The sequence below is a fragment of the Phocoena phocoena genome, chromosome 9, assembly GCF_963924675.1.
Source record: "Phocoena phocoena chromosome 9, mPhoPho1.1, whole genome shotgun sequence".
NCBI classification, from domain to species: Eukaryota; Metazoa; Chordata; class Mammalia; order Artiodactyla; family Phocoenidae; genus Phocoena; species Phocoena phocoena.
The window spans coordinates 45178082-45200352 of record NC_089227.1 but is presented as its reverse complement, the minus strand read 5'-3'; the positions used below and the strand labels follow the sequence as shown (position 1 = coordinate 45200352).

The following is a 22271-nucleotide window of genomic DNA, read 5'->3' as shown; positions in this document are numbered from 1 at the left end:
TTTAATTTTGATACCTGATTATTTTTTATTGTGTTGGACATTATCACTACCAAAAAAATTATAATAATAATTTGAGGTTCTCCATAATTTTATATTTATCCAGGAAACTTTATTTTTGCAGTTAGGCTAGGGGTAGATCACCCTCATCAGTCAGTGGTTAAGATGATTCCAACTTGGGCTTCAGTCCTTGTGAAGGTTGGTCTAATTTCTGCTCCTTCCTTATTCCTAGATTGTAGCCTTTGAGGGTCCAGATAAAAGCCTGGCTGTTTTCCAAGACCTCTTCTCCAAGACAGATGCTGGACTGTTTTTTTTTCTTAGCTTCTTTGCGTCAGCTCCTGTTTTCTCTGTCAGAATCAGTAGCTGTCTTGAGGAATGAAGCTGTGCCAAATGTCCAGCCCACCTTTCCTGACTTCTTTCTTTATCCAGAGCTTGTCCCCCCTCCCCTCAATTCTCACTGCCTTGATATCTTACCAGTGTCTCCAAACATATATATTTTTAAATTTTGTTCAGTTTTTCTGGTTGTACTCAGCTGGATGGTTGGTTTTAAAGAACCTAGCCATTCTGGAAATATAACCACATGAAGTTGTTTTGTTGTTCCAGTGGTGATCACTGGTTTGTTTATTTGTTTTTACAAAATATTTCAAAGCAGTTTTTATTTTGACGGTCATATCTCCCAATCCCCTACCTTCACTATACATGTCCATTGTCCTGTGCTCTTAGTGGTGATTGGGTAAAGAGTTTGAGAAATGCAATGGAAAGAGCACTGACTTTTTAAGCAGACAGACTTGGGTTCAAATTGTGACTTATTGATTTTGGTCAGCCTGTGCAAGTTATCTGTTAACTTTTTTAAATTTCTGTTTTCTTATCTGCAAAATGGTCATAGTGAGAATGAAAAATGAAATTAAAATTTTTTTCAAGCGAGATAAAGTATGGACTGCATCTGGCATGTGGTAGATGCTTAGCAAACGTTTAAAAAATTATCTTGGGGAGTTGGAAACTGTAGAATTAGGACTATTCTCATAAGAATTTCATAGGAATTTATAAGTTCACCATGTAGTAATTATTAGCAAACCCTTAAGAAGGGCCTGTTTCGTTGTCAGGCAGTTCAACAGGCATTTGTCAAGCAGCCACTGTCCCAGGCATCCTACTTAATCCTAGTGATATATAGATGCTGTTCGAGGTCTTGCAGTCCAGTGGGATAACAATGAAAGATGGTGAGCAGGTGGCAGCTGCATTCACCACTGCAGTGAAGCCTGGGTATTAGGGCGAGGAGTTGGCAAACTTTTCTTTTAAAGGGCTAGATGAGGCTTTGCGGGACATACTGCCACTGTTGCAGGTACTCAACTCTGCTGTTGTAGTGCAAAAGCAGCCATAGTCAACACTGGGTGTATTCAAGTAAAACTTCACTTACAAAAACAGGTGGCAGATAGGTTTGGCCCTGCGGATCCCGAAACAGTGCTGACTCTAGCCTTCTACAAGCTAAGAATTCTTCTTACATCTTTAAAAGATTGTTTTAATAAAAAGCAAGAAAAAGAATATACAAGACACTATTTGTGGTCCACAAAGCCTGATGTATTTTATTTCTAATTCTTTACAGAAAATGTTTGCTGACCCCTGATAAGAGTAGGTGATGATTACTACCAAAAGAGAAAAAGGGTAAATATAAGTATTTTGATAGCAAAGAAAGAAAAAGAACGTGGCAAGCAGGCTTGGATCCATGCAGGATCCTGGCTAGAAGAACAGGAAATTCTGTGTGTAAATACTGACGTATTTGCCCGTGCCCCACCCCAGCAGTGATTCTCCTAGTTGCTACTCATTTATTTTACTGAATTGTCCATACTGTGTGTTTTTGCAGCAAATAGAGGGACAAAAGTTAAATACTCTTAGATATGTTCTCCTGTATGAAAGGAATTAACTTCCTAGTGTAGCTAAAAGTTATCAGTCCTTACTCTTGGTATTTATATTGCTTCATAATTTATAACATCCTGCTAATTTTTTTCTTACAGAAATACATTTTCGGGAAATGGCCTCTAAATCTTGGCTGAATTTTTTAACCTTCCTTTGTGGATCAGCAATCGGATTTGTTTTATGTTCTCAGCTACTTAGTATTTTGTTGGGAGAACAGAGGGACCTCCAGCCTAATATTCTTCATAATGATCCTCATGCTAGGCATTCATATGATAATGAACAGAATCATCTAGAAGGACAGATGAACTTTGATGCAGATGCTAGCCAACATAAAGGTATGGCTTACTTTATTAAGGAGTAAAGATAAACCATATTTTTCAATCTGTTTAAGTGTTGAGAGAATTCGAAAAAGTTATTTATATGAATTTTATTATATCACTATATCTTTTGATGAAAATGAGCTTAATTCTAGATATTAAATGACAGTTCTTGGTTTGCCTCAGGAGAAGGCAATTGCTAAAACCCAGATTTATTTAGGGTGTAAGATATTAACTTTGAATTTATTTTTAAATAGAAATAGTTCAGAAACCATAATTTGGGGAAAGGCAAGACTTTCAAGTTAGATTTGTTTCTAAAAATTTTAATTTTGTTATCATGGTTCATATCTGTGTCTTTGGTTTTTGCTATCGTCTTGTTTTAATCTTGGTTTTTGCTTAGTCTTGTTTTCCTAGAAAAGCTCAAGAGGTATTTATAAATCTCAATTTATATTTTATCAGTAGCTAACGTAACTAATCTTTTCTTGTTTTGAGAGGCATAAAAAATTAGGAAAGTAGAAAACTAGGAATGTGTTATATATAATGACTTCATTTTCTCCTGGTCTTCTACCTCTATCCAAATGTTCTGAATTATGTCCTCTATGTGCCCCTTAAATGTTGGTTTTCTCCAAGTTTCTGTCCTTTGGCTCTTTCTTTGCCTGTGTGATGTCATCAATCCCCATAATTTTAGTTTCCATCTGTTCCTTGCTGGCTTTACCTTAGCCCAGTTCCAGACACTACGAGAAGACATTCAGAATTCAAAGATCTCTGCAAATTGTGATTTATTTGACAGAAAACAGTATAGCAGCTTGAAAAACCATTGGAATTCTGGAATGCAGAGGGTCCCCCATTAAGGGTTTTTTCTCTTATCTTTTTGGCAGTAAATTGCTTCTTTCCTATCTCTCAAGCTGAGGTTGAGGGCGAGGTATCACATCCTTGTTGAGTTTTATGAACTAGCAAATACATGCATACTATTACAAAGTGTGTCGTGTGTGTGAATGTTTATATGACAGTGATTCAGCTCTGAGCAGCCATGTTCTTATCACAGAGCAGTTTAATCATTGTGCACTTGATCTGTATCATTGCTCTAGGTCTTCAGTTGATCAGTTGGAGCCAGGCTTCTCTACTCCTGGTAGGCTGTACTAGATCGGCCTCACTGTAGGCACATATATTAGGATCTACTTGTCCTACTTGATGGTCCACAGAATGTGGGGTATGCTAGAGGTCTGTTTCTCTCAGACTTAACATGTGTAAATCACACTCCTTTTCCTTTATAATCCTAAAATTCATTCTTCCTCCTATTTTTATATAGCTCATTACTTTCTGCCTAAGCCAGAAACTATGAAGTCGTGGTAGGTGCTTTCCTTTGCTTACCAATCAGTCCTGTTTCTCATAAATTCTAACAGTCTGCTTCTTTACCATTTTTTAGGTTACTTCTCTCAATCTGTAGCACGCTTGCCCTAGTTCAGGCTGTATATCCATGTACCTGCTCTCAAGCAAACTTCACCATGCCTTTTGTCCTTTCTTCTGATGAGCTTCATTTAGAGACCTAATTTTTGCATCATCTCTTATTTTTCCTGATATTGCTTTATATCCCCTTCTTCTCTATTCTAGCCAACTTCCCATTCCACTGTTCTATAGTGTTTATAAGGCATTGCTTTATTTTACCCTCAGCACATTGAAACCTTCATACATACCTCTATTATAGCATTTCTAGTGTATGGCAAGTATTGGTTTGCATGCCAAGCTCCCATGCTAGAATGAATTCTTCTGAAGACACATGAATAATACATGTGTCTTATTCATCTTTTTATCTCCTGTACCAGTACATGCCTACTACAGAGTAATGAATGAATTAATAATTGAAAGAATGAGAAAGACTATCTACCAGATTCCAGCAGTAGGGAGAAGGATGTCTTGCTCTAAGTGAAACATATTGGGGATTGCTGCTTCTACCACTTTCCCCACCATCCAGAATTTGGTATATCTGTACAGCTAAGAGATTGGGCTCCTCAAGTATATGAAATGTGAATGCTCTCTGACTGAAAAGAGGGTAATTTTCTCTGTTTTTGGATTGTGAATTCTCGAAATTCAGAAGGACATGAGAATACTTTCATGCCCTGCCCAATCTTTCCTTCTACTCCCTCTCCATCAGTTAACTAGAAATTTTTGCCTCCAGTTGTTGATTTTTCGCAGGGCTGAGCTTTTTTAACTCACTGGTTGACCTTAACTTTAAGGATGTTTCCTCAGGATTCTGCCTAGAGCATTGCTACACAAAGTGAGGTTTTGCAGACTCATGCTGGTCCACAACTAAATAAGTATTAAAATCAGGATTAAATAGTTAGAAACCTTTATGGTAATTTGACAATAATTTTGAATAAATCTAGAAATAAAAACTTTGGGCTTGTATTTTATATTTATTTTTTAAATTTTATTTTATTAGTAATTCATTTTTAGCATATTTACATAAGTATAGGTCTCTAACTATTGGAAATAAAAATTGATCCTTCCCTAAGCACTGATCTGGAATATCATAGTTGGATTCTTCCTCTAGAGCAGTGTTACTCAAAAGGTAGCCTTGGCCTGACAGCCTGTGAATTGTTTGTTACCTGTCTGCATCCTAATAAGGATCTTGCACCAGGATGTAACTCAGTTAAGCTCGCTGCTAAGTGGACGTTTTGATAGGTTGTAGTAAAACTTCCTTGATGAAAGAAGTAACATGTTGCTTTATATTCTGGCATAAGCTCCCTATTTCTTTGCTGACCAGTGCTTTGAAAAACACTGCTCTAGACAATCTTGGAAATACTACCGCTACCTGTTCTTCTGTTTCTCACTGTTAGATTTGCATTTTGGAATGAGGTATGTTACTGTAAGAAGTAATCTCTGTTTTGCATTAACTCCTCTTCTTCGAACTGGGGTAGTCATGAAAGCATTTTTAAAACCACCTCAGGGTACTTGTAGAAATTCTTAACACTAGACTCTTGTGGACTCCAAAATGAACTGCTTCTTCATTAGTTTGTCTTTACTGCCCTTCAGAAGCTTATTCACAGCAGTGAGAAATTCCTGTCAATGTTCTGTTTCTTTCAGCTAAATCACTAATGGTAAAGAGGTATATGGGGGCGGGGGGGGGATCTTTGAAATTGTTTAAGAAAATGTCTTCTGTGATATAATTTATTTGGATTTTACAGCTATGTAAATTAACTTTAAACAATTTCTGTTTAATAGATGAGAACACTGACATCGCTGAAAACCTCTATCAGAAGGTTAAAATTCTTTGCTGGGTAATGACAGGGCCTCAAAATCTAGAGAAAAAGGCTAAACACGTCAAAGCTACATGGGCCCAGCGTTGTAATAAAGTGTTATTTATGAGTTCAGAAGAAAATAAAGACTTCCCTGCTGTGGGATTAAAAACCAGAGAAGGCAGAGACCAACTATACTGGAAAACAATTAAAGCTTTTCAGTATGTTCATGATCATTATTTAGAAGATGCTGATTGGTTTATGAAAGCAGATGATGATACATATGTTATATTAGATAACTTGAGATGGCTTCTCTCAAAATACAACCCTGAAGAACCCATTTACTTCGGGAGAAGATTTAAGCCCTATGTAAAGCAGGGCTACATGAGTGGAGGAGCAGGATACGTACTGAGCAAAGAAGCCTTGAAGAGATTTGTTGATGCATTTAAAACAGACAAATGTACGCATAGTTCCTCCATCGAAGATTTAGCACTGGGGAGATGCATGGAAATTATAAATGTAGAAGCAGGAGATTCCAGAGATACCACTGGAAAAGAAACTTTTCATCCCTTTGTACCAGAACACCATTTAATTAAGGGTTATCTGCCTAGAACCTTTTGGTACTGGAATTATAACTATTATCCTCCTGTAGAGGTAAGTTTAGAAATTTTATTACTGTATAAATACTTAGACTGACTTTTGTTTACTTAAAAAAAACTAATAATGTGTATGTTTCTTTAGTATCAATAACTAAGAATCTACCTTAGTCTTTTTATATCGAATGGCAGTGTAACAGAGTAGATGAGAACAAAGGTGTCGGCAGTGGTAATTCAACAAATATTCGTACTACTGTATGCCAGACACTAAGAATATAGCAGTAAATATGGCCAAGTTCCAGTTCTTATGAACCTTACATTCTGGATGAAGAGACATACAATAAACAGGCAGACAAGTCAAGTTATAATATGATTTTAGTTAGTGGCAAGTGCCCTGAAGAACAGTAAACCCAGGTAAGAGGATGGAGAGTGACCCAGAGTGGAATGGGGTACTGTAGTTTAGGCAATTAAGGAAGACTTCTCCAAAGGGTAACTTTTGAACAGAAACCTGAATGAGGTTAGAAAGCAGGCTACGGGAAGATCTGGGTAAAGAGCCTTCACGTCTTTAGGAACAACGCATGAAAAGACTTTGAGGTTCAGAAAGACCTACGTTCAAATCCTGCTGAATGACCTTGGATGGACAGAATTTGCCTAACCCCTGAGCCTAAGTTTCCTCATTTGTAAGATGGATCTGATGTACCTGTCTCATTCAGTGGTAGTTACGGTGTAGGACCGTGTCTATCACACAGTGAGCACCTAAGAAGTCCTAGATCTCACTTGACACCTTAGCTTACATTCCTGAGAATTTTATCTAAAATACATTATTTTACTAAATGTTTCAGATGTATAGCTAAATATTTGAGAAGGAAATACTATTTTGTACCCAACAACCAGCTTTACCAGATATTAATCTTTTGTCACATTTGCTTCAGATTTTTTTTTAAAAGAAAAAGATATAGAACTAAGTGAGGCCTACGTACCCTCCTCAGTCCAGTTCTCTTACCTCCTTCCTCAGAGTTAACCACTATCATGAGTTTAGTACTTATAATAACCATGCGTGTTTTTATATTTTTCCTACATTTTTATGAATCTATAAATAATATATAGGATATTGTTTTGCAGATCTTTAAGTGGAATTATACCTCATCTATACTTGAACATATGCCTTTTTCACACATTGAAATTTGTCAACATTAATGTATGTATCTGCTTCATTAATTTAGACTGCTGTGTCATAATCTAATATATGAATATACTGTAACTTACCCATTCTTCAGCCGATGTATATTTAGTAGGCTGTTGCTGGTTTTTCACTATATGAGCATTGCAGCAGTGAATGACTGGAGACTGGGAGTCATGAAACCTAGCTTTTAGACTCAGTTCTCTTGTTGATTAATATGTCTCAAGGCAAGTCGCTAGTGCTCTTCACCTTCTTTCCTCTGGCCCTAAGGTACAAATAATACACTTTGTGCTACCTTTCTCTTCTTCATGAGCCAATGTTTTCAGATCATCAGCTAGAACAGTGGTTCTCAACCAGGGGCTTTTTTGCTTCCTGGAGGACATTTGGCAAAATCTGGAGACCTTTTTGCTTGTTAACTTAGCAGTTGCTACTGGCACCTAATGGATAGAAACCCACGAGACTGTAAACCCACTAGGTGCTAAACATTCCACAATGCACAGGGCAGCCCTCACAACAAAGATCATCCAGCCCAAAATGTCAACAGCACTGTGTTTTCAAAACCTTGACCGAGAATATCTGACCCAAGCTTTAAGCTATCAGCTTTAAAAAGGAAAACTTGAAGCAAATCACTACCGTTTCAGCTCTCAACCACCAGTGTGTTCTTGTTACTTACACAGAAATGATAGCTAATCCTTATGGCAATCCTGCATTTAAGAGGGGACAAAACTGGGACTCAGGAAATCAAGTAACTGGTCTATCCTGCTAAGTAGCCTAGGCAGTATTGCAAATCCACTCTGGTTCTAAAAGCCTGTGTTATTTCCATCATGAGTACCCCTCTCTGATTAATGGGATATGTGCCCCCGAAAGGAGGGTAGGGGATATGTTAGAATAAATGTTCTTTTGTTGGGATAAATTCCACTTGAATAAACATTTTAAAACACAGTTTTATGTAATGAGGTTGTTTGAAACCGTATGCTAGCATCTTATCACTATTAGAGACGCAAGAATTTCCTAAACTATAAAACAGATGTATTCCCAAGTGTGCTTTTGATAGTCTATTTTTGTTTTGGTTTTAGTGAGGTACTACTTTGGATGCTTCTTTAGTGTAAACTCTTCTTAAACCATTCCAAGATTACTTGACCTCTTCCCTTCTTAATTCTGCACCCCTTCCCATACAAAAATATACTCAAACTCAAAAACATTACAAATGCATAATAACAAGTACACCTAATGCATGTAAGATTTTACTGAGAGTATCTGATATTGAGTACACATAACAGTAACAGTAAAGGGACATCATAATTGTCATTATTTTGTAACCAGCAAAATATCCTACTTTCTCTTTAAGAGTACTGCCCACAGTTCCCACCTACATATAGGGTATACCCAACAATATACTTTATATTAACAAAATAAATATTTCTATAGTACATATTTTATTTAAATTGTTCTAGCTTTTTAAATGGATGGAAAATTTTATGTTCCTTCTATAATAATTTGTGAGTTGTATTGAAGACTGTAAAATGGGCTTGGAAGTTCCAAAATTGACCCAACCTTCTGATATTGTCTCTTCTCTCTCAGGAGGTTCTATATAAACCCAAAGTGAAATCAGACTTCTATTATTACTCATCATTTAATAAATCATCTTCTCTCTAAGGGAGTTACTGTTTTCAAAGCCATCCTGAGTCTCATACATACACTTCCTCTCTCTAGTAATCACTAAAAATACACTGTAGAAAATTTTTTTCTAGCGGTTAGGGTGTGAGATATTCTGGATGATCAAAGAGTTATGTTCTTAAGCTGGTTGTTCAGAACTTTGCGTGCAGTTCCCTTCTCATACCACTTTCTCACTTCCCTAGAAGTAAGTCTATTCCTAGGAATAAAGTCTGTTCCCTACGAATAAAGTCTATTCTCTAGGACTACATACAGTCTATTCCCTAGCAGTAGCTTTTTCACCAGAAAATTTGCAATCAGTCTTAATACAGTGGATTTAAAATAAGTGGATTTTAAAATATTTAAAAAACCCTCTACTTGTGAAATTGCCTTTTCGTAGGTCAGAAATGATCAAATATGGTTTATTATATTAATTCTTCAGTTTTATTTGCATTAACTCTAATCCATTTGAAACTTACTGATATATGGTTGATGTAGAGAGCTCTTGATTTTTCCAAATTGTTAACTAATTATTCCAGTACCATTTATTAACTGAGTCTTGCTTTCATTACTGATTTAAAAATACCTCCTTTATTATCATCCACTATAGCATTACTTATAGTAGGATCTGTATCTGAGATTTCAGTTCTATTTGGTTTTGGCTCAGTACCATATTGTTTTGAACCTTGTAGCTTCACAAAAATTTTAAGTTATTAAGAGTGTGTCTTCCTCTCCTTTACTTCTCCCTCTCTTTTAAATTGTTTTGGCAACTCTCATGTCTTTCTTCTTGTGTATAAACTTATTAATTTAGGAACGGTGGACATCTTTGCCCAGGATTTTTTAAGTTCCTTTTAGGTCCCTTAGTAAAGTTTTATACTTTTCTTCAGGTAAATCTTTATTTCTTAAGTATCTCCCTAGGTTTTTAGTATTTTTGTTACTCTTCTACTTGGGCTCTTTTCTTAAAACTTTTTAACTAGTATATACATGAAAGCTGTTTTTTTTTTTTTTTTTTAAAAAAAAGCATCTTTAAAATCTGGCTCTCTTCCTGGATTTTTTATTTCTGATGATTTTTCACTCTACTCTTGAGTTTTTGGGGTATCCATAATCATATGCAAAGAACTAGGTATTTTGTTTCTAATAATTTTAGCTGGTTTTTTATAGCCTTTTATTGCTTATAAAGCTTAATAAAAACAGTATCCTGGCCATCCAGTAACAAAACAGTGCAATAGAGTATAACATAATTAATGCAGTAAATCTTATCAAAAATATTATTGCAATATTTCAGAGTTATATAAAATTGCTTCCAGAGAGGATCAGTAATTTAATATTAACCGCTCTTGTTCTAGTCTTTAGTTTACTATGCACTGGCCACTATAGTAGCCACTAACCATATATGACTACTGAGTGTTTGAAGTATGGCTATCAAAATTTAGATGTGCTCAGGTATAAAACTCATACTTGATTTCAAGGACTTAGCACAAATTAAAAGAATGATTTCATCAGTAATTTAAGAAATATTGATCACCTATTGAATATTAAGAAAATAATATAGATTTATTCAGTTAAAATATATTCAAATTAATTTCACCTAGTTTTACTTTTTAAGTATGGCTATTGCATGGTGTGGCTCACATATATCTACTGGACAGAGCTGGTTTGATAATCACAAGTTGACTTATCTGTTTACTTTTCATATTCCTATTATTAAATTCCCTAAAGTTGTAAAAAGTAGCCACCAGATAATTTTCCAGCATCTACTTAATGGTCCAAGAAACCCACATATCCAGTATTTGTTTCAAAGGAAACGTCAGAGGAAATACAGTGGACAATTTCTTAATGATTTTTACTGCATTGTAAGCTACATACTTCCAAACATGAATTATTAAATGTTCAATTTAATAGGTCAATATGAATCTTCTCTGGGAACTTGCCAGACTGTTTTTCTCCCTGGGCCCCTGCAAAGACATTAGAGACTTAAGTTTTCTTGGAGTCATCTGAGTGAAACAGTCTCCAGATACCAATTCTGACCCCCAGATGACCTTGTGACTATTTAAGTCTGGGACCAGTTTTTTAAATTTCTGTTTTATTTTCTTGCATTTTCATTCCTCTTTGTATGTTTGTTGTATTTTTGTTATTTTGTTTTTGTCTTGTTTTATTTAAATCTGCTCTCATGCCAACTCTATTAGAAATCTGTGAGAATTATATAACTGAACAAAGGTTTAACTTTGACCTACTTACTGAGGGCCACCTGAACTTGATTATTCTGTCAGTAATAGCTAACATTTATTGAGCATTTACTATAGGTAAAGCATGGTACCAAGTGGGTGACACGTTGTCTCCTTTAAGTAAGCATCTTTTGAACATAGGGAAATTGAAGCTTATAGAGATTAAGTAACTTGCCCAAGATTATATACTAGTAGGCAAAATTTAGACGCAAACCCAGGTGTGACTCAGCACTTCCTCTCTTAAATACTATACTGTTTGGGTTGATTTGTCGATGAAGTATTAGGTTGCAGACACATACTGGGCAAGGCTTTGTAGTCATTGAATGTTCCAAAGGTGTCTTTCTGAGGCTGAGCCAAGCAAAACTTCATAGTGAGAAAGTTATGAAGAGAAAGCAAAACTTGGAGAAATAGAGCATTATCCTTTGTATAGCTGACCCTTTTATTTGAAGAGGTCTCAAGCGTTTTCTTTTTTTGCTAATCCATAGGGCATGAGAGAATATTGTTTCAGTTAGATATACTTCAGTAACTTCATGTTTGATTTTAAATCATTGGGAACTCTGAAAACTCTTGGTTTCTTTCACAGGTCTAATAAATTATGTGCCTCTGCTTTACTTTGCCAGCCTTAATGCTTGGATTCTGTTAAAATTAGTGTTTCCTTTATCAGTATTTGAATATTGTATGTTAACAATGTGCTATTTATTAATAATGCCTGTTTCCATTACTTTTTTAGGGTCCTGGTTGCTGTTCTGATCTTGCAGTTTCTTTTCACTATGTTGATCCTACAACTATGTATGAGTTAGAATACCTCGTTTATCATCTTCGTCCGTATGGTTATTTATACAGATATCAACCTGCCTTACCTGAGAAGATGCTAAAGGAAATAAGTCAAACATACAAAAACGAAGATACAAAAGTAAATCAGGAGCCCTTGAGAGAAAAACATAAATGAACAGAGGTAAAATGTCTAGCATTGCACTGAAGAAGAACTTCTCCATTTCTGATATAGAACACTGGAATCCCAGTGAGGAATTCTTTCTAAGTGAACATTCCATGTTAGAAATTTTTCATATGAATGACTGTAAACTGAAGCTTTAAGTGAGCTGTGAAGTCTGTTGAAATGTGTTTTGATACAGTAATATATATACATATATGGAAAACTTGTGTTTTTAAAGTGGTGGCCAGGCAGAGGAACGAGAAGAGATTTTGTTGCCTGTTCCTGACCACATGTATTATTTTCACTGAGAAACTAAAACAGTTAAATTTGCTAAAACTACACTGCATCATTGTTAGTAACCCACACACGATGCTACACAGATCTGCCTTAAAGAAAATTTAGAAGGAAATATTGTTGCTCAGTGTTGCTTGTAAACCCAAAACATGAGTTTATATTTGCAGTATGATATAAATGAACCAACCCCACACACACACACACATCCAACTTTTGTCTAATGAAAATTTTGCTGTGACTATTTATAATTGGCAGTATTTCTTCCAGAGTAAGGTAGAATAAGAATGGCACTTGACCTAAAGTGCATTAATAAAACCACATTTTGAAATTATCATGGGCCTTGACTGTATTATATACTTGGTTCTAATTAATAGTTAATCTTTTACTGAGTCCCCATTGTCTCTTTCCTAAACATGTTTAACCATTCTTGAATGCCATTCTCAACTATTAATATTTATTTACTGAAAGTGTTAATAGCATTCTGTAAACAGGCATTTTTAAATATTTTATTCCCAAATTTGCCCATTGTTAATTATGGGTAACTAATAAATAGTAAATGTAGTGCTATTTGGGGATGCTTTTCTTATATTAGTGCCACTCTCAGGAATCACTAAGTAACATTTTTAACTGATTATTTAAAACTGTCCAACTACATAATTACAGTTCCTTTCATTCTCATCCTGCTGAGAGATGAGAACTTGTTTGTGCCTTTCATAACTTGTTTAAAGCAGAGTTTTGAGATTCATTTTCAGGCTCTGAGGTGGCTGTTACACTGGCAAAATAATTTGTGAGATTTTGACCAGAGTTAATTAAAAACATTAAAAAATGCAGAGTGCTTAAACAAATTGAAATATGTCAGATATTAAAAGACCAAATACTTAGTTTACGAATAACAGCCTGAATTTTGATGCTGACTTATTTGGGGATGATTGTTTTGCCAATGGACAGTTCTTGATGACATCAAAAACACATTCATAAATGTTTTGTTCTAATTTTAGGTACCCTCTATTTAAAGAATTTCTGGAAGGAAAGAAAAATTTTTAATTTTTGTTGTCTTTCACAATATCATCTGAGTGTATCCTAACAGAATACTTTACAGACTTTCCATAAGATTATCTTAAACGTAACAAGTAATTTACATTTCCCTTATGTTTTATCATTATGCTAATTTTATGTGGCTGTCATGCCATTGATTCTGCTGCTTAGCTAAATAGTTTATGTTTATTGTGCCAAAGCATGTCAAAACCATGACCTCTTTCAGCTGTATATTTGAGAGGATGTTCATCTTAGTGGCTAATTATGGATTACTCTGTCAACATAGTGAAAACTTATACCAGTTTTTACCAATTGAATTGTTTTTTGTTATTTTCATGATGATATCATCTGCCAGAATTTCAAGGAGTTCATTCTATTCTTTGAACAACTCTTTACCTTGGTATGGATAGGAATTTATTTGCAGTCCGTATATGCTACTTTTCTGTACTAGAAGTATAAATGGTTTACCATAAACATCCAAAAACCTTAAAATTGATTCATAGGAAATCAACATTGTGATGAATCCTGGGGTCTGAAGTCAGACTGCCTGGGTTTAAATTCTTGCTCCATCACTAGTTTTGTAACCTTGAGCAATTTACTTAATCTCTCTGTGCCTCAATTCCCTCATCTGTAAACTAGGGACAATAATACTACCTACCTCACAGGATTTATATGAGGATTAAATGAGTGAAAATGTGTATGGTTTTTAAAAACACCGTTTGGCCCAGAGTATGGAGTGCTAAGTATAAAGTTTTCTTATTATTCTTTACCTTGGAGTGTAAATATTTGTTTTAAATGAATGAGAAATCTGCTTTAATCAAATCAGGTAATAAAGGAAATCACTCATACATTTCTTATAATAAGTAATAGCTAGTTTTTATTTGATGCCTACTCTATGGCAGGTAACGTGCTTAGATACTCTGTGTTAATCCTCACAAATTGGGGGTTATTCCCATATTATAGATGAGAAAACTGAGGCTCAGAAAACTAGAGTCATTTTCCACTGTCAGAAAGCTACTAAGTAACAGAGCTAGGATTTATACTGGAAGCCTGTGTATTCTTTGCCCCATGTTAGCCTTGAGGTTAATCATTAGCATTATTTCCATTTTTACTTAATGGCAAGTGACATCTGATGCATTGGCCAGCAGTAGTCAAATTAACCAGCTAAATTGTCATAGTGGTTCTTAAATTGTTGTTGTTATTATACTCTTGCCTGGGAGCTTGTTAAAATGGAGATTTCAAGACCCCAATTCCAGAAATTTTGGTTCTATCGTGGGACCCAGGAGTATGCATTCTTACCAGATACCCTGGGGCACTGGTTCTCCACCAGTGTGTGGTCCCAACCAGCAGTATCAGCATCACCTGGAAACTTGTTGGTAATGCATCCTCTCCTGGGTCTCACCCCAGACCTACTGAATCAGGAACTCTAGGGGTAGAGGCTAGCAATTATGTTTAAACAAGCCCTCCAGGTGAGTCTTTTTCAGCATTCCCCTAAAACCTGGTGATTCTGATGCCAATCATTCTTGGATACTTGCCCCATAAGTAAGGTTATGTTTCAAAAATTCAGATAAAGCATGTTTTAAATGAGTGTAGTTCAGCATCACACTATATTAAATGTAAAAGACTAAAGATAATTTAAAGGGTCAGTGGATCATTCACTTTGGCAAAATTCTTTAGCTTCTTCAGAGTTACTAATATCAGGGCCCACAGTAAAATATGAAGTTTAGTAATTTCATATTGGGGCAGAAAAGTTTCAGTAAATACTAGTAAGTATATATTAATTCATTAAAAGCATACTTAAATGAATGTCATAAAAAATGTCCACAGTTGTTAGTAAAAACATTTTAAATGGAGGTAGCAAAGTACTATTTTATAATGTGCAGAATGTTTTTCTGCCAATTCATACTATCAAAATTTCATCACTTTTCAAGAATCAGTTGACTGTCCTATAGGACCTAATAAAGAAAAAAACTCTCCAAGTATTTGATAGAGCACATAAAACCAGATTTCATGATGATAATGACTTACTGTCTTTTGAATTAAGATTTTTGTCATCTGGGTAAATGATTTTAGTATGGTCTCAAAACAGGCTTTTGCTATCTTACGTTCTCCAATGTCTACTTGTATTTTCAAGTGGGAAGTTCATAGATGATACAAAGCAGATTTTTATCCCAGAGTTCAATTATTTGTTTTCAAATAAACTTCAGAGGAGTTTTTGTTACTGTAAGAAGATTCGAAAATAAATCACTGACCAATTTTTTTTTAAGTATGGTAATTGGATTTGAGCATTAAATTTACTAACTGGTTATTTTCATAATTGTTTGAGTATTAATTTTTCACTTCCTTGAGCCCGTTATACTGTATTATTACCAGATTGAGGCTTGAAAAATCCTTCATTTGATTGATTAGATCAACTCTACCGTTTTATTCATTTAAATTTTCATTTCTTTAGAATATTCTCTGACAATTTCTGCTTCTTTGTATTTATTGCCCTTTATTTCCTTGATAACTAACTTCCATTTTCTAACTACTCTTAATTCTGCCTTCGCAAGGTTAATTTGGCTGTTATTAGTGATTAGAGTTTGTATGTATCACTTACATTATTTTATACCTATTAATGTTAGGTTTCCCTATGAGGTTGGAAGTAAAAATTTGTCTAAGAATAATGCCTGCTGGCTCTCAGGATACTTGACCTACTTAAAAGTCTACAATGTTAAACTAATGCTAGATATACAATTAAATGAAGTAAAATTATTTGGATTCTATTACTTCCCAAATTCCCCTTTTCACAAACAAAAAAAACCTCATTTGCCTCATCTCTCTACTTATTTATAGTAAGCCTGACAGAAGCATACTTAAGAAATCTAGGGGACAACCTGTGGTTTATTTTGTGCTAAATGTAACCTCTGTTGATTTTTAAAAGATGGCTTATGTTTATATATTGGAGTTGAAATAGAGATTTAATTCAAATTAGAATAAGAAATTTTATAAATTCTCTTTAGAGAAACCAACTCTGAAACTAGTTTCAGAGTTGAATAATGCTCTATTTCAATTCCTTTACCTCTCTAGTTTTTAGTTTATATGTGTTAAGTTTAAATAACTTTGCAGGGCCCTGCAAATTAATAATCCATATGAAGTATATTATTAGAGGGAAACTAATCTTACTGCTAAGCAGTGTGTTATATTACCCAGTGAACGTTTGTGTTTTGGAATTTAAAAATTATGTAAGGTAATAGTATCATGAATGATTTAAAAATGTCTGGTGACTTGCTTATTTTAAGTGATCACCAATAAGTCAGAAAAATGTATTTTTAAATATGTTTTTTAAAGTGCCTTTTGAACATTTTTAAACAATGGATTTAAACAACTGCGTAAAATAAATTACCATGTTTAAAGCTGTTTTATCTGATTATTTTTAACTGATGTAAAAGTTGTGGGAGAAACATTGTCTCTGATGGGTAGTTTTGGGGTTGTTTACCAAAAATATTAAACTATTTTCCCATCAAAATTATTCAATTTAAATAGGCTTAAATAATTTTTACTGCAACATATATTATTTTTCTTTAAAGCAACAAAATATTCCACCTCTGATTTTGAATAATGTGCCTCAAAAAACAAAAACACCTAAGCTGTAGGCCAGGTAAGTGTGTGTCTGTGTATATATGTGTATAGGTATACATATATGTTATAGAAAGAGGAAAAGATTGCTTTTCTATTTCTTGGTATATTTTGATCTGTCATGTACACTGAGAAATTAATTTATTCAACTAATTATTTATTTAAATAATTGTGCCCAGCATCTACTAGAAATACAGTGGTGAAGAAAATATACAGGATTTCTGTTCTCCTAGAGCCTTAATTCTACAGCTAGACAATAAACAAATTAATGGATGAAGGAACAAGATATTTCAGAGAATGGTGGTAGGAAGATAAAAGAGTGATATGGTAGAGCAATTTTCTGGGTGGGGTGTCAGGGATGACCTCTGAGGTAATATTTGCGCTGACCTGAATGACAAACATTTTATATGCTTCAAAAGGCATTTATTTATGTCTATGAAGTTCTTTGCTCCTACTATGTAAAAAAATAGTAATAATAATGTTTCCCACCTTTGTGTAATCATGCTTTGGGCATATGTGAAGGCTCATTGAAATGTGATCTATAGGCCAAAATCTTTGTGGTTTTAGGCATATTTCATACAAAGCTCAGGTCTATTGATATTAGATCGGCCTGGGACTTTTAGGATATGAATAAAAATTGACCTACCTCTTCCTAAGCAGATTATTACAGATGTTCATAAGGCCCCTGAGGCTAGCCTGTCTGCCTCAATTTTCAGTAACTGCTACCCAGTATGCTACTTACTAGTGCCCAAGCACATATATGTATGTACCAACATATATATATATACATGCAGTGCCATTTGGATTAAGCAGCTTTAGAAAAGCTAAGGAGATAAATGCTACTTCATGTTGCTTTAGTATCAGAGTTGTACAGTTTAACATATCCAGAAAGTCCCATGTTTTCCAGTCAGTAGTGTTTAGTTATACTGCTAGTTAATGTCAGAGAAGAGATGTATTTACCTAAATATATACAGGTTTATTACCTATTTTAAGTTTTCCAAAGGTAGAATCCTGGAAAGGATACATGATTATTGTTGAATTTATTTTCTTGCTAAAGGAAAGGGCTCTACCCCAAACATATTTTATGTCAGATCTAATAATGCTGACGATATAGATTGTGCAAATAGAAATTCCTTTACTGTTTAATTAAGACTGAATGAACATTTAACAACTGGAGTAAGCCACACTGGCATTCTCCAGATAAGTCTGTATTAATAAACCATGAAAGTAAACTTTGTTTTGCCAAAAGTTTGATTTTTTGCTAATTAATGTTTAGTTATTTTGCCTAGAAGTTTAACTACCATAGTTCTTAAAACTATCGTTGTGTTGCATCATTTCTTCTGCCAAAAGAACCACCCATTATTTCTGCTAGTGTTTCTTATATTCTATTTTAGATATTTATTTTTTCCAGGACTGAAAATTTGTCCAGGGCATTTACTTTTTTTCTCCTATATTTTGCCTCTGTATAGTGCAGCTGAATACACCTGTTTACTTTGCATTCATGAAATACACATTGTTCTTATTTATTTTTTATGAGATTCAGTCCTAGGATTTTAGCTATTTCAGTTTTCGAATGAATGTGTAGTTGAAAGATTAACAGTAGTTCCTCATTTGTAGAACTGCTAGATAATGTGTCTACGTAGAATTAGAGTGCAGTGTCTTAGTCTTAACAACTAATCGTTTTGATTTTTGTCAGCTTCAAATCTTTCTTTATAGAACTTTAAACTGAATTGTCTTTCCTCCTATTCCTGTTAACACTGGAATCATTCTCCTGGTAGCATTTCAGTTGAATTTCACTTTCCATTATTTTTGTTGTTAGATTGTAGAGAAATGGTAATAAAATCTAGAAAGGAGTTTGAGAGAGAAGTAATGATTCAACATTTTCTTTAGTTTTATGCAAGGCTGTCTTGTATCTGTACTGTTCAGTGGGGTATATATGTGCATGTGTGTGAGAGACAGGAATAGAAAGGTATGATTATTTTAATAGTTGGATTTTTTCTTTAAAATGTTGAAACTTGCTTTTTCATGCTGTTTAGATTTACATAATAATCTTATTTGATGAGGTGAAAGTATATGCTTAGAAAAATTAGGCATGGGAATGATTGATTGTTTATAAAAATTTTTACAAACCTACTTGCCTGGTTGAATTTTCCCTCTCTTCTTGCCTGTGAACTTCTGGCTCTTTGAACCTTCCCCTATTCTTTTCTTCTTTCATTCCATGTCTTTTCTTTTTTCCTCTTCTTCCCACTGGCAGCAATTCTTTTGTTTCTTTAGACTTTTTATTGCCTCCATTTTCTATCAGCAGGTGTGTTTTAAAGACATTTTTTTAAAAATCACATACCTTTTGTAAATTTCAGTTCCCTCTCACCAGCTGAAGAAACTTTCCTAGAATTGACAGAAAGGAGAAGGAAAATTTCCTAGAATTAATAGAAAGGACTCATCAAAATCCTAGAATTTTCTCTTTTCTGTGGAAATGTTTTCTTCTAGAGCCTGCCCCCAAAAAATATGGGTGCATTTTTTTAAATACTTGAAAACCAGTGAGAATCTGCCTTATTATTTTTAACCCCAAACTGATAGCATCTTGTCTGGCAAAAGTGGTTCGTGAGGTTTTGAGTGGCGCTTATTGTGGCAGAGGTAGATCTTAGGAACAGAATCGCAAGTATTTTTCTACTTTATTTGAAACAGTGAGGCAGAGGATTCTCCTCTGGTTGGCCGTTGCCTGCTTCTTTGGGCACTGTCGTCTTGGGCTGTGACTTCCTCCTACCATCGTGTTTGGCCCTGAAGAAGGAACTTGTCCTCTCCCTTATTACCACAGCAAAGCAGAGACCAGACATTCCTGAATGTTCCAGAATAACAGAAGAAAAAGTCCAGAGAATAATTTATGAGAGCTGCCCAGATCCAGTGGGACCCTCTTGCCCCTCACCAAGCTGTCTTTTCCTTGCCACCTGTTTCCGAGGCACCAGAGGTAGCTGAACCACCCCCATTAGAACATTCCAGATACTACCACATCTTTAAGAGTGTCAGCCAAATTGACAGCTACCCTGTAAAAAATGAGGAAGCTCTCCCTTCACCCCAGTCTAAAGCTCTCATGCTTCACTTCCTGCTGGAGAACTGACCCCTCCCCTGGGAAACTGACAGTGGAAACATTCACTTTCTTCAGAGGAAATGCCATCTTCACCCAGAGGAGTTTGGTCTGGATTTGTGGCCTCAATATGGAAATACCCAGTAATCTGACTGCAGTGTATTTCATGAAGCCTGTATTCTTAAATAAATCACATTTGGAGCAGCAACCGCCAAACCCAGGTGAAGGCTACACCAGGCTGAATTCTGTTCCTGTTTCATCTCACTGCATTAACGGTTTCCAACATGTCTTAGGATCCTATTTCAGCTGGGCTCACTTCACGATAATACTAATGAGCTTTGAAACTTAACAGAAGTTACTTTATAACTTCATTTATATCATGTTCCTTTTTTAAATTTTTATTTTTTTAAATTTATTTATTTATTTTTGGCCATGTCAGGTCTTAGTTGTGGCACATGGGCTCTTCGTTGTGGTGCACGGGCTTCTCTCTAGTTGTGGTGGTGGGTTTTCTCTCTAATTGTGGCTTGCAGGCTCTGGGGCACGTGGGCTCTGTAGTTGTGGCTCACGGGTTCCAGAGAACCTGGGCTCTGTCGTTTGCAGCACGCGGGCTCTAGTTGAGGCTCACGAGCTCAGTAGTTGTGGCACATGGGCTTAATTGCCCCACGGCATGTGGGATCTTAGTTCCCTGACCAGGGATCGAACCCGCTTCCCCTCCATTGTAAGGCGGATTCTTTACCAGTGGACCACCAGGGAAGTCCCCCATGTTCCTTTTTAAAATTAGCCACTTTCAAATATTCATCCTCAAGTGGAAGCAGAAAAAAAGAGTTGGGAAATAATAAGTGAATCACCTGTGTCTTCTTAGTGTTCCTAAATGAGACATGTGCCCTGCTATTTTCTACGATCCTTAAGTAATAATGATATTTGGTGTTATTTTCCATCTGAAACTCGTAATTTTACCAAGTTAGACCTTCTTTTCATGTTTTATTCTCCTTACACTCTCTTAGGCTACTAAATCCTCAAACAGATTTACTAAATGGAAAACTGGTGGTGTTCACAGGTCAAGTGAAGCAGAACTTAGTGGTGAAATTTAACCTGAGTCTGAAGTTTAAAAACACACCAAGATCCAGTCTCCTTTATAATATACTGACTTAGGAGGGTGGAAAAAATGAAAAACTGCTTGGTGCTCATAAATTTTAAGATCACAAATGACCTCATTTAGGGCTAATGATTACCTCATAATGTAAATTAGTGCTTTACTATAGAATCTTTGTATTAAGTAGTAATTGAGCCTTTTACTAATTAGTACTCCTAAACTTACAGAATATTTTCTAAATTTGCTCTTTAATAACTTTAGATCACTGCATAGATTATTTCAGACTCACTTATCAGAATCTCCTTTAAAGGGTTGTCTTTTTAACTCTTTGCATCTAAAACTTTTGATGTAGAATTACCCAAACTTCTTGCCATTACCGAAATTCAGATAAGTGAAGCAAGGGAAATAGAAGGTGTTAAAATGTGAGGCAGTAACTTAACCCAAAAGCACGGTTACTATCATCAGTGAGATTATTTTTTTTATGAAATTAAAGAAAGTAGATTGGTTTACTTGGACACTTTTTCTTCAGACTCCACTTTATGTGACAGGATGGTAGGATGTTTTTCTCTCTAAAAGGTGCTGTACTTTTTACTGCTAAGAATTAAAAGTTAACGTCACCCCACGGCATATCATGTTAAAATTAGGAGCTGTCATGGTTACTTCTTCTTTCTCCTCTCCACAGGTAATTCTTCCCAAGCTATTGGTTCAATCCAAGCTCTTCTGTACACACAAGGTCAACAAACATTTGATTTATTTTCTTGGCATTAATATAAGTCAAAATCATACCCAGGAGACTAGGGTGTGGTAATACAGACATCAAATCTCCTAATACCCTAATTCTAAGCCCATCAGTCCACATCCTTTTTCATGTGAGAAAGAATGACAGAAACAATCTGACAATTAACAGTCCGGCTTCTAGAGCCAAGACACACTAAAATGTAAGAAAAACTGGCATGACAGGGTGACCTGCATTAGGGCTAGAGGAGTGGTCAGTGGTAAATCCAGCCCAAACCCCTTGGACTGTGACCACAGCACACAGATACATTATAAGGTTTAAGTAATGAAGTTGCAGTCTGAGATCCTTTTAGCTGAACAAACAT

General features: G+C 35.2%; 1 protein-coding gene across 1 annotated transcript in view; it reads left to right on the top strand.

The window, feature by feature from the left end:
* Nucleotides 1-12390, top strand: part of C1GALT1 (core 1 synthase, glycoprotein-N-acetylgalactosamine 3-beta-galactosyltransferase 1) — a 35476-nt gene extending 23086 nt beyond the window's left edge. The window contains exons 2-4 of the mRNA XM_065884309.1: nt 2007-2243; nt 5448-6115; nt 11846-12390. Coding sequence (XP_065740381.1) covers nt 2007-2243; nt 5448-6115; nt 11846-12064 — 1124 coding nt within the window. The 3' untranslated portion in view covers nt 12065-12390. The remainder of the gene's footprint in view (nt 1-2006; nt 2244-5447; nt 6116-11845) is intronic.
* The last annotated feature ends 9881 nt before the right edge of the window (nt 12391-22271 follow it).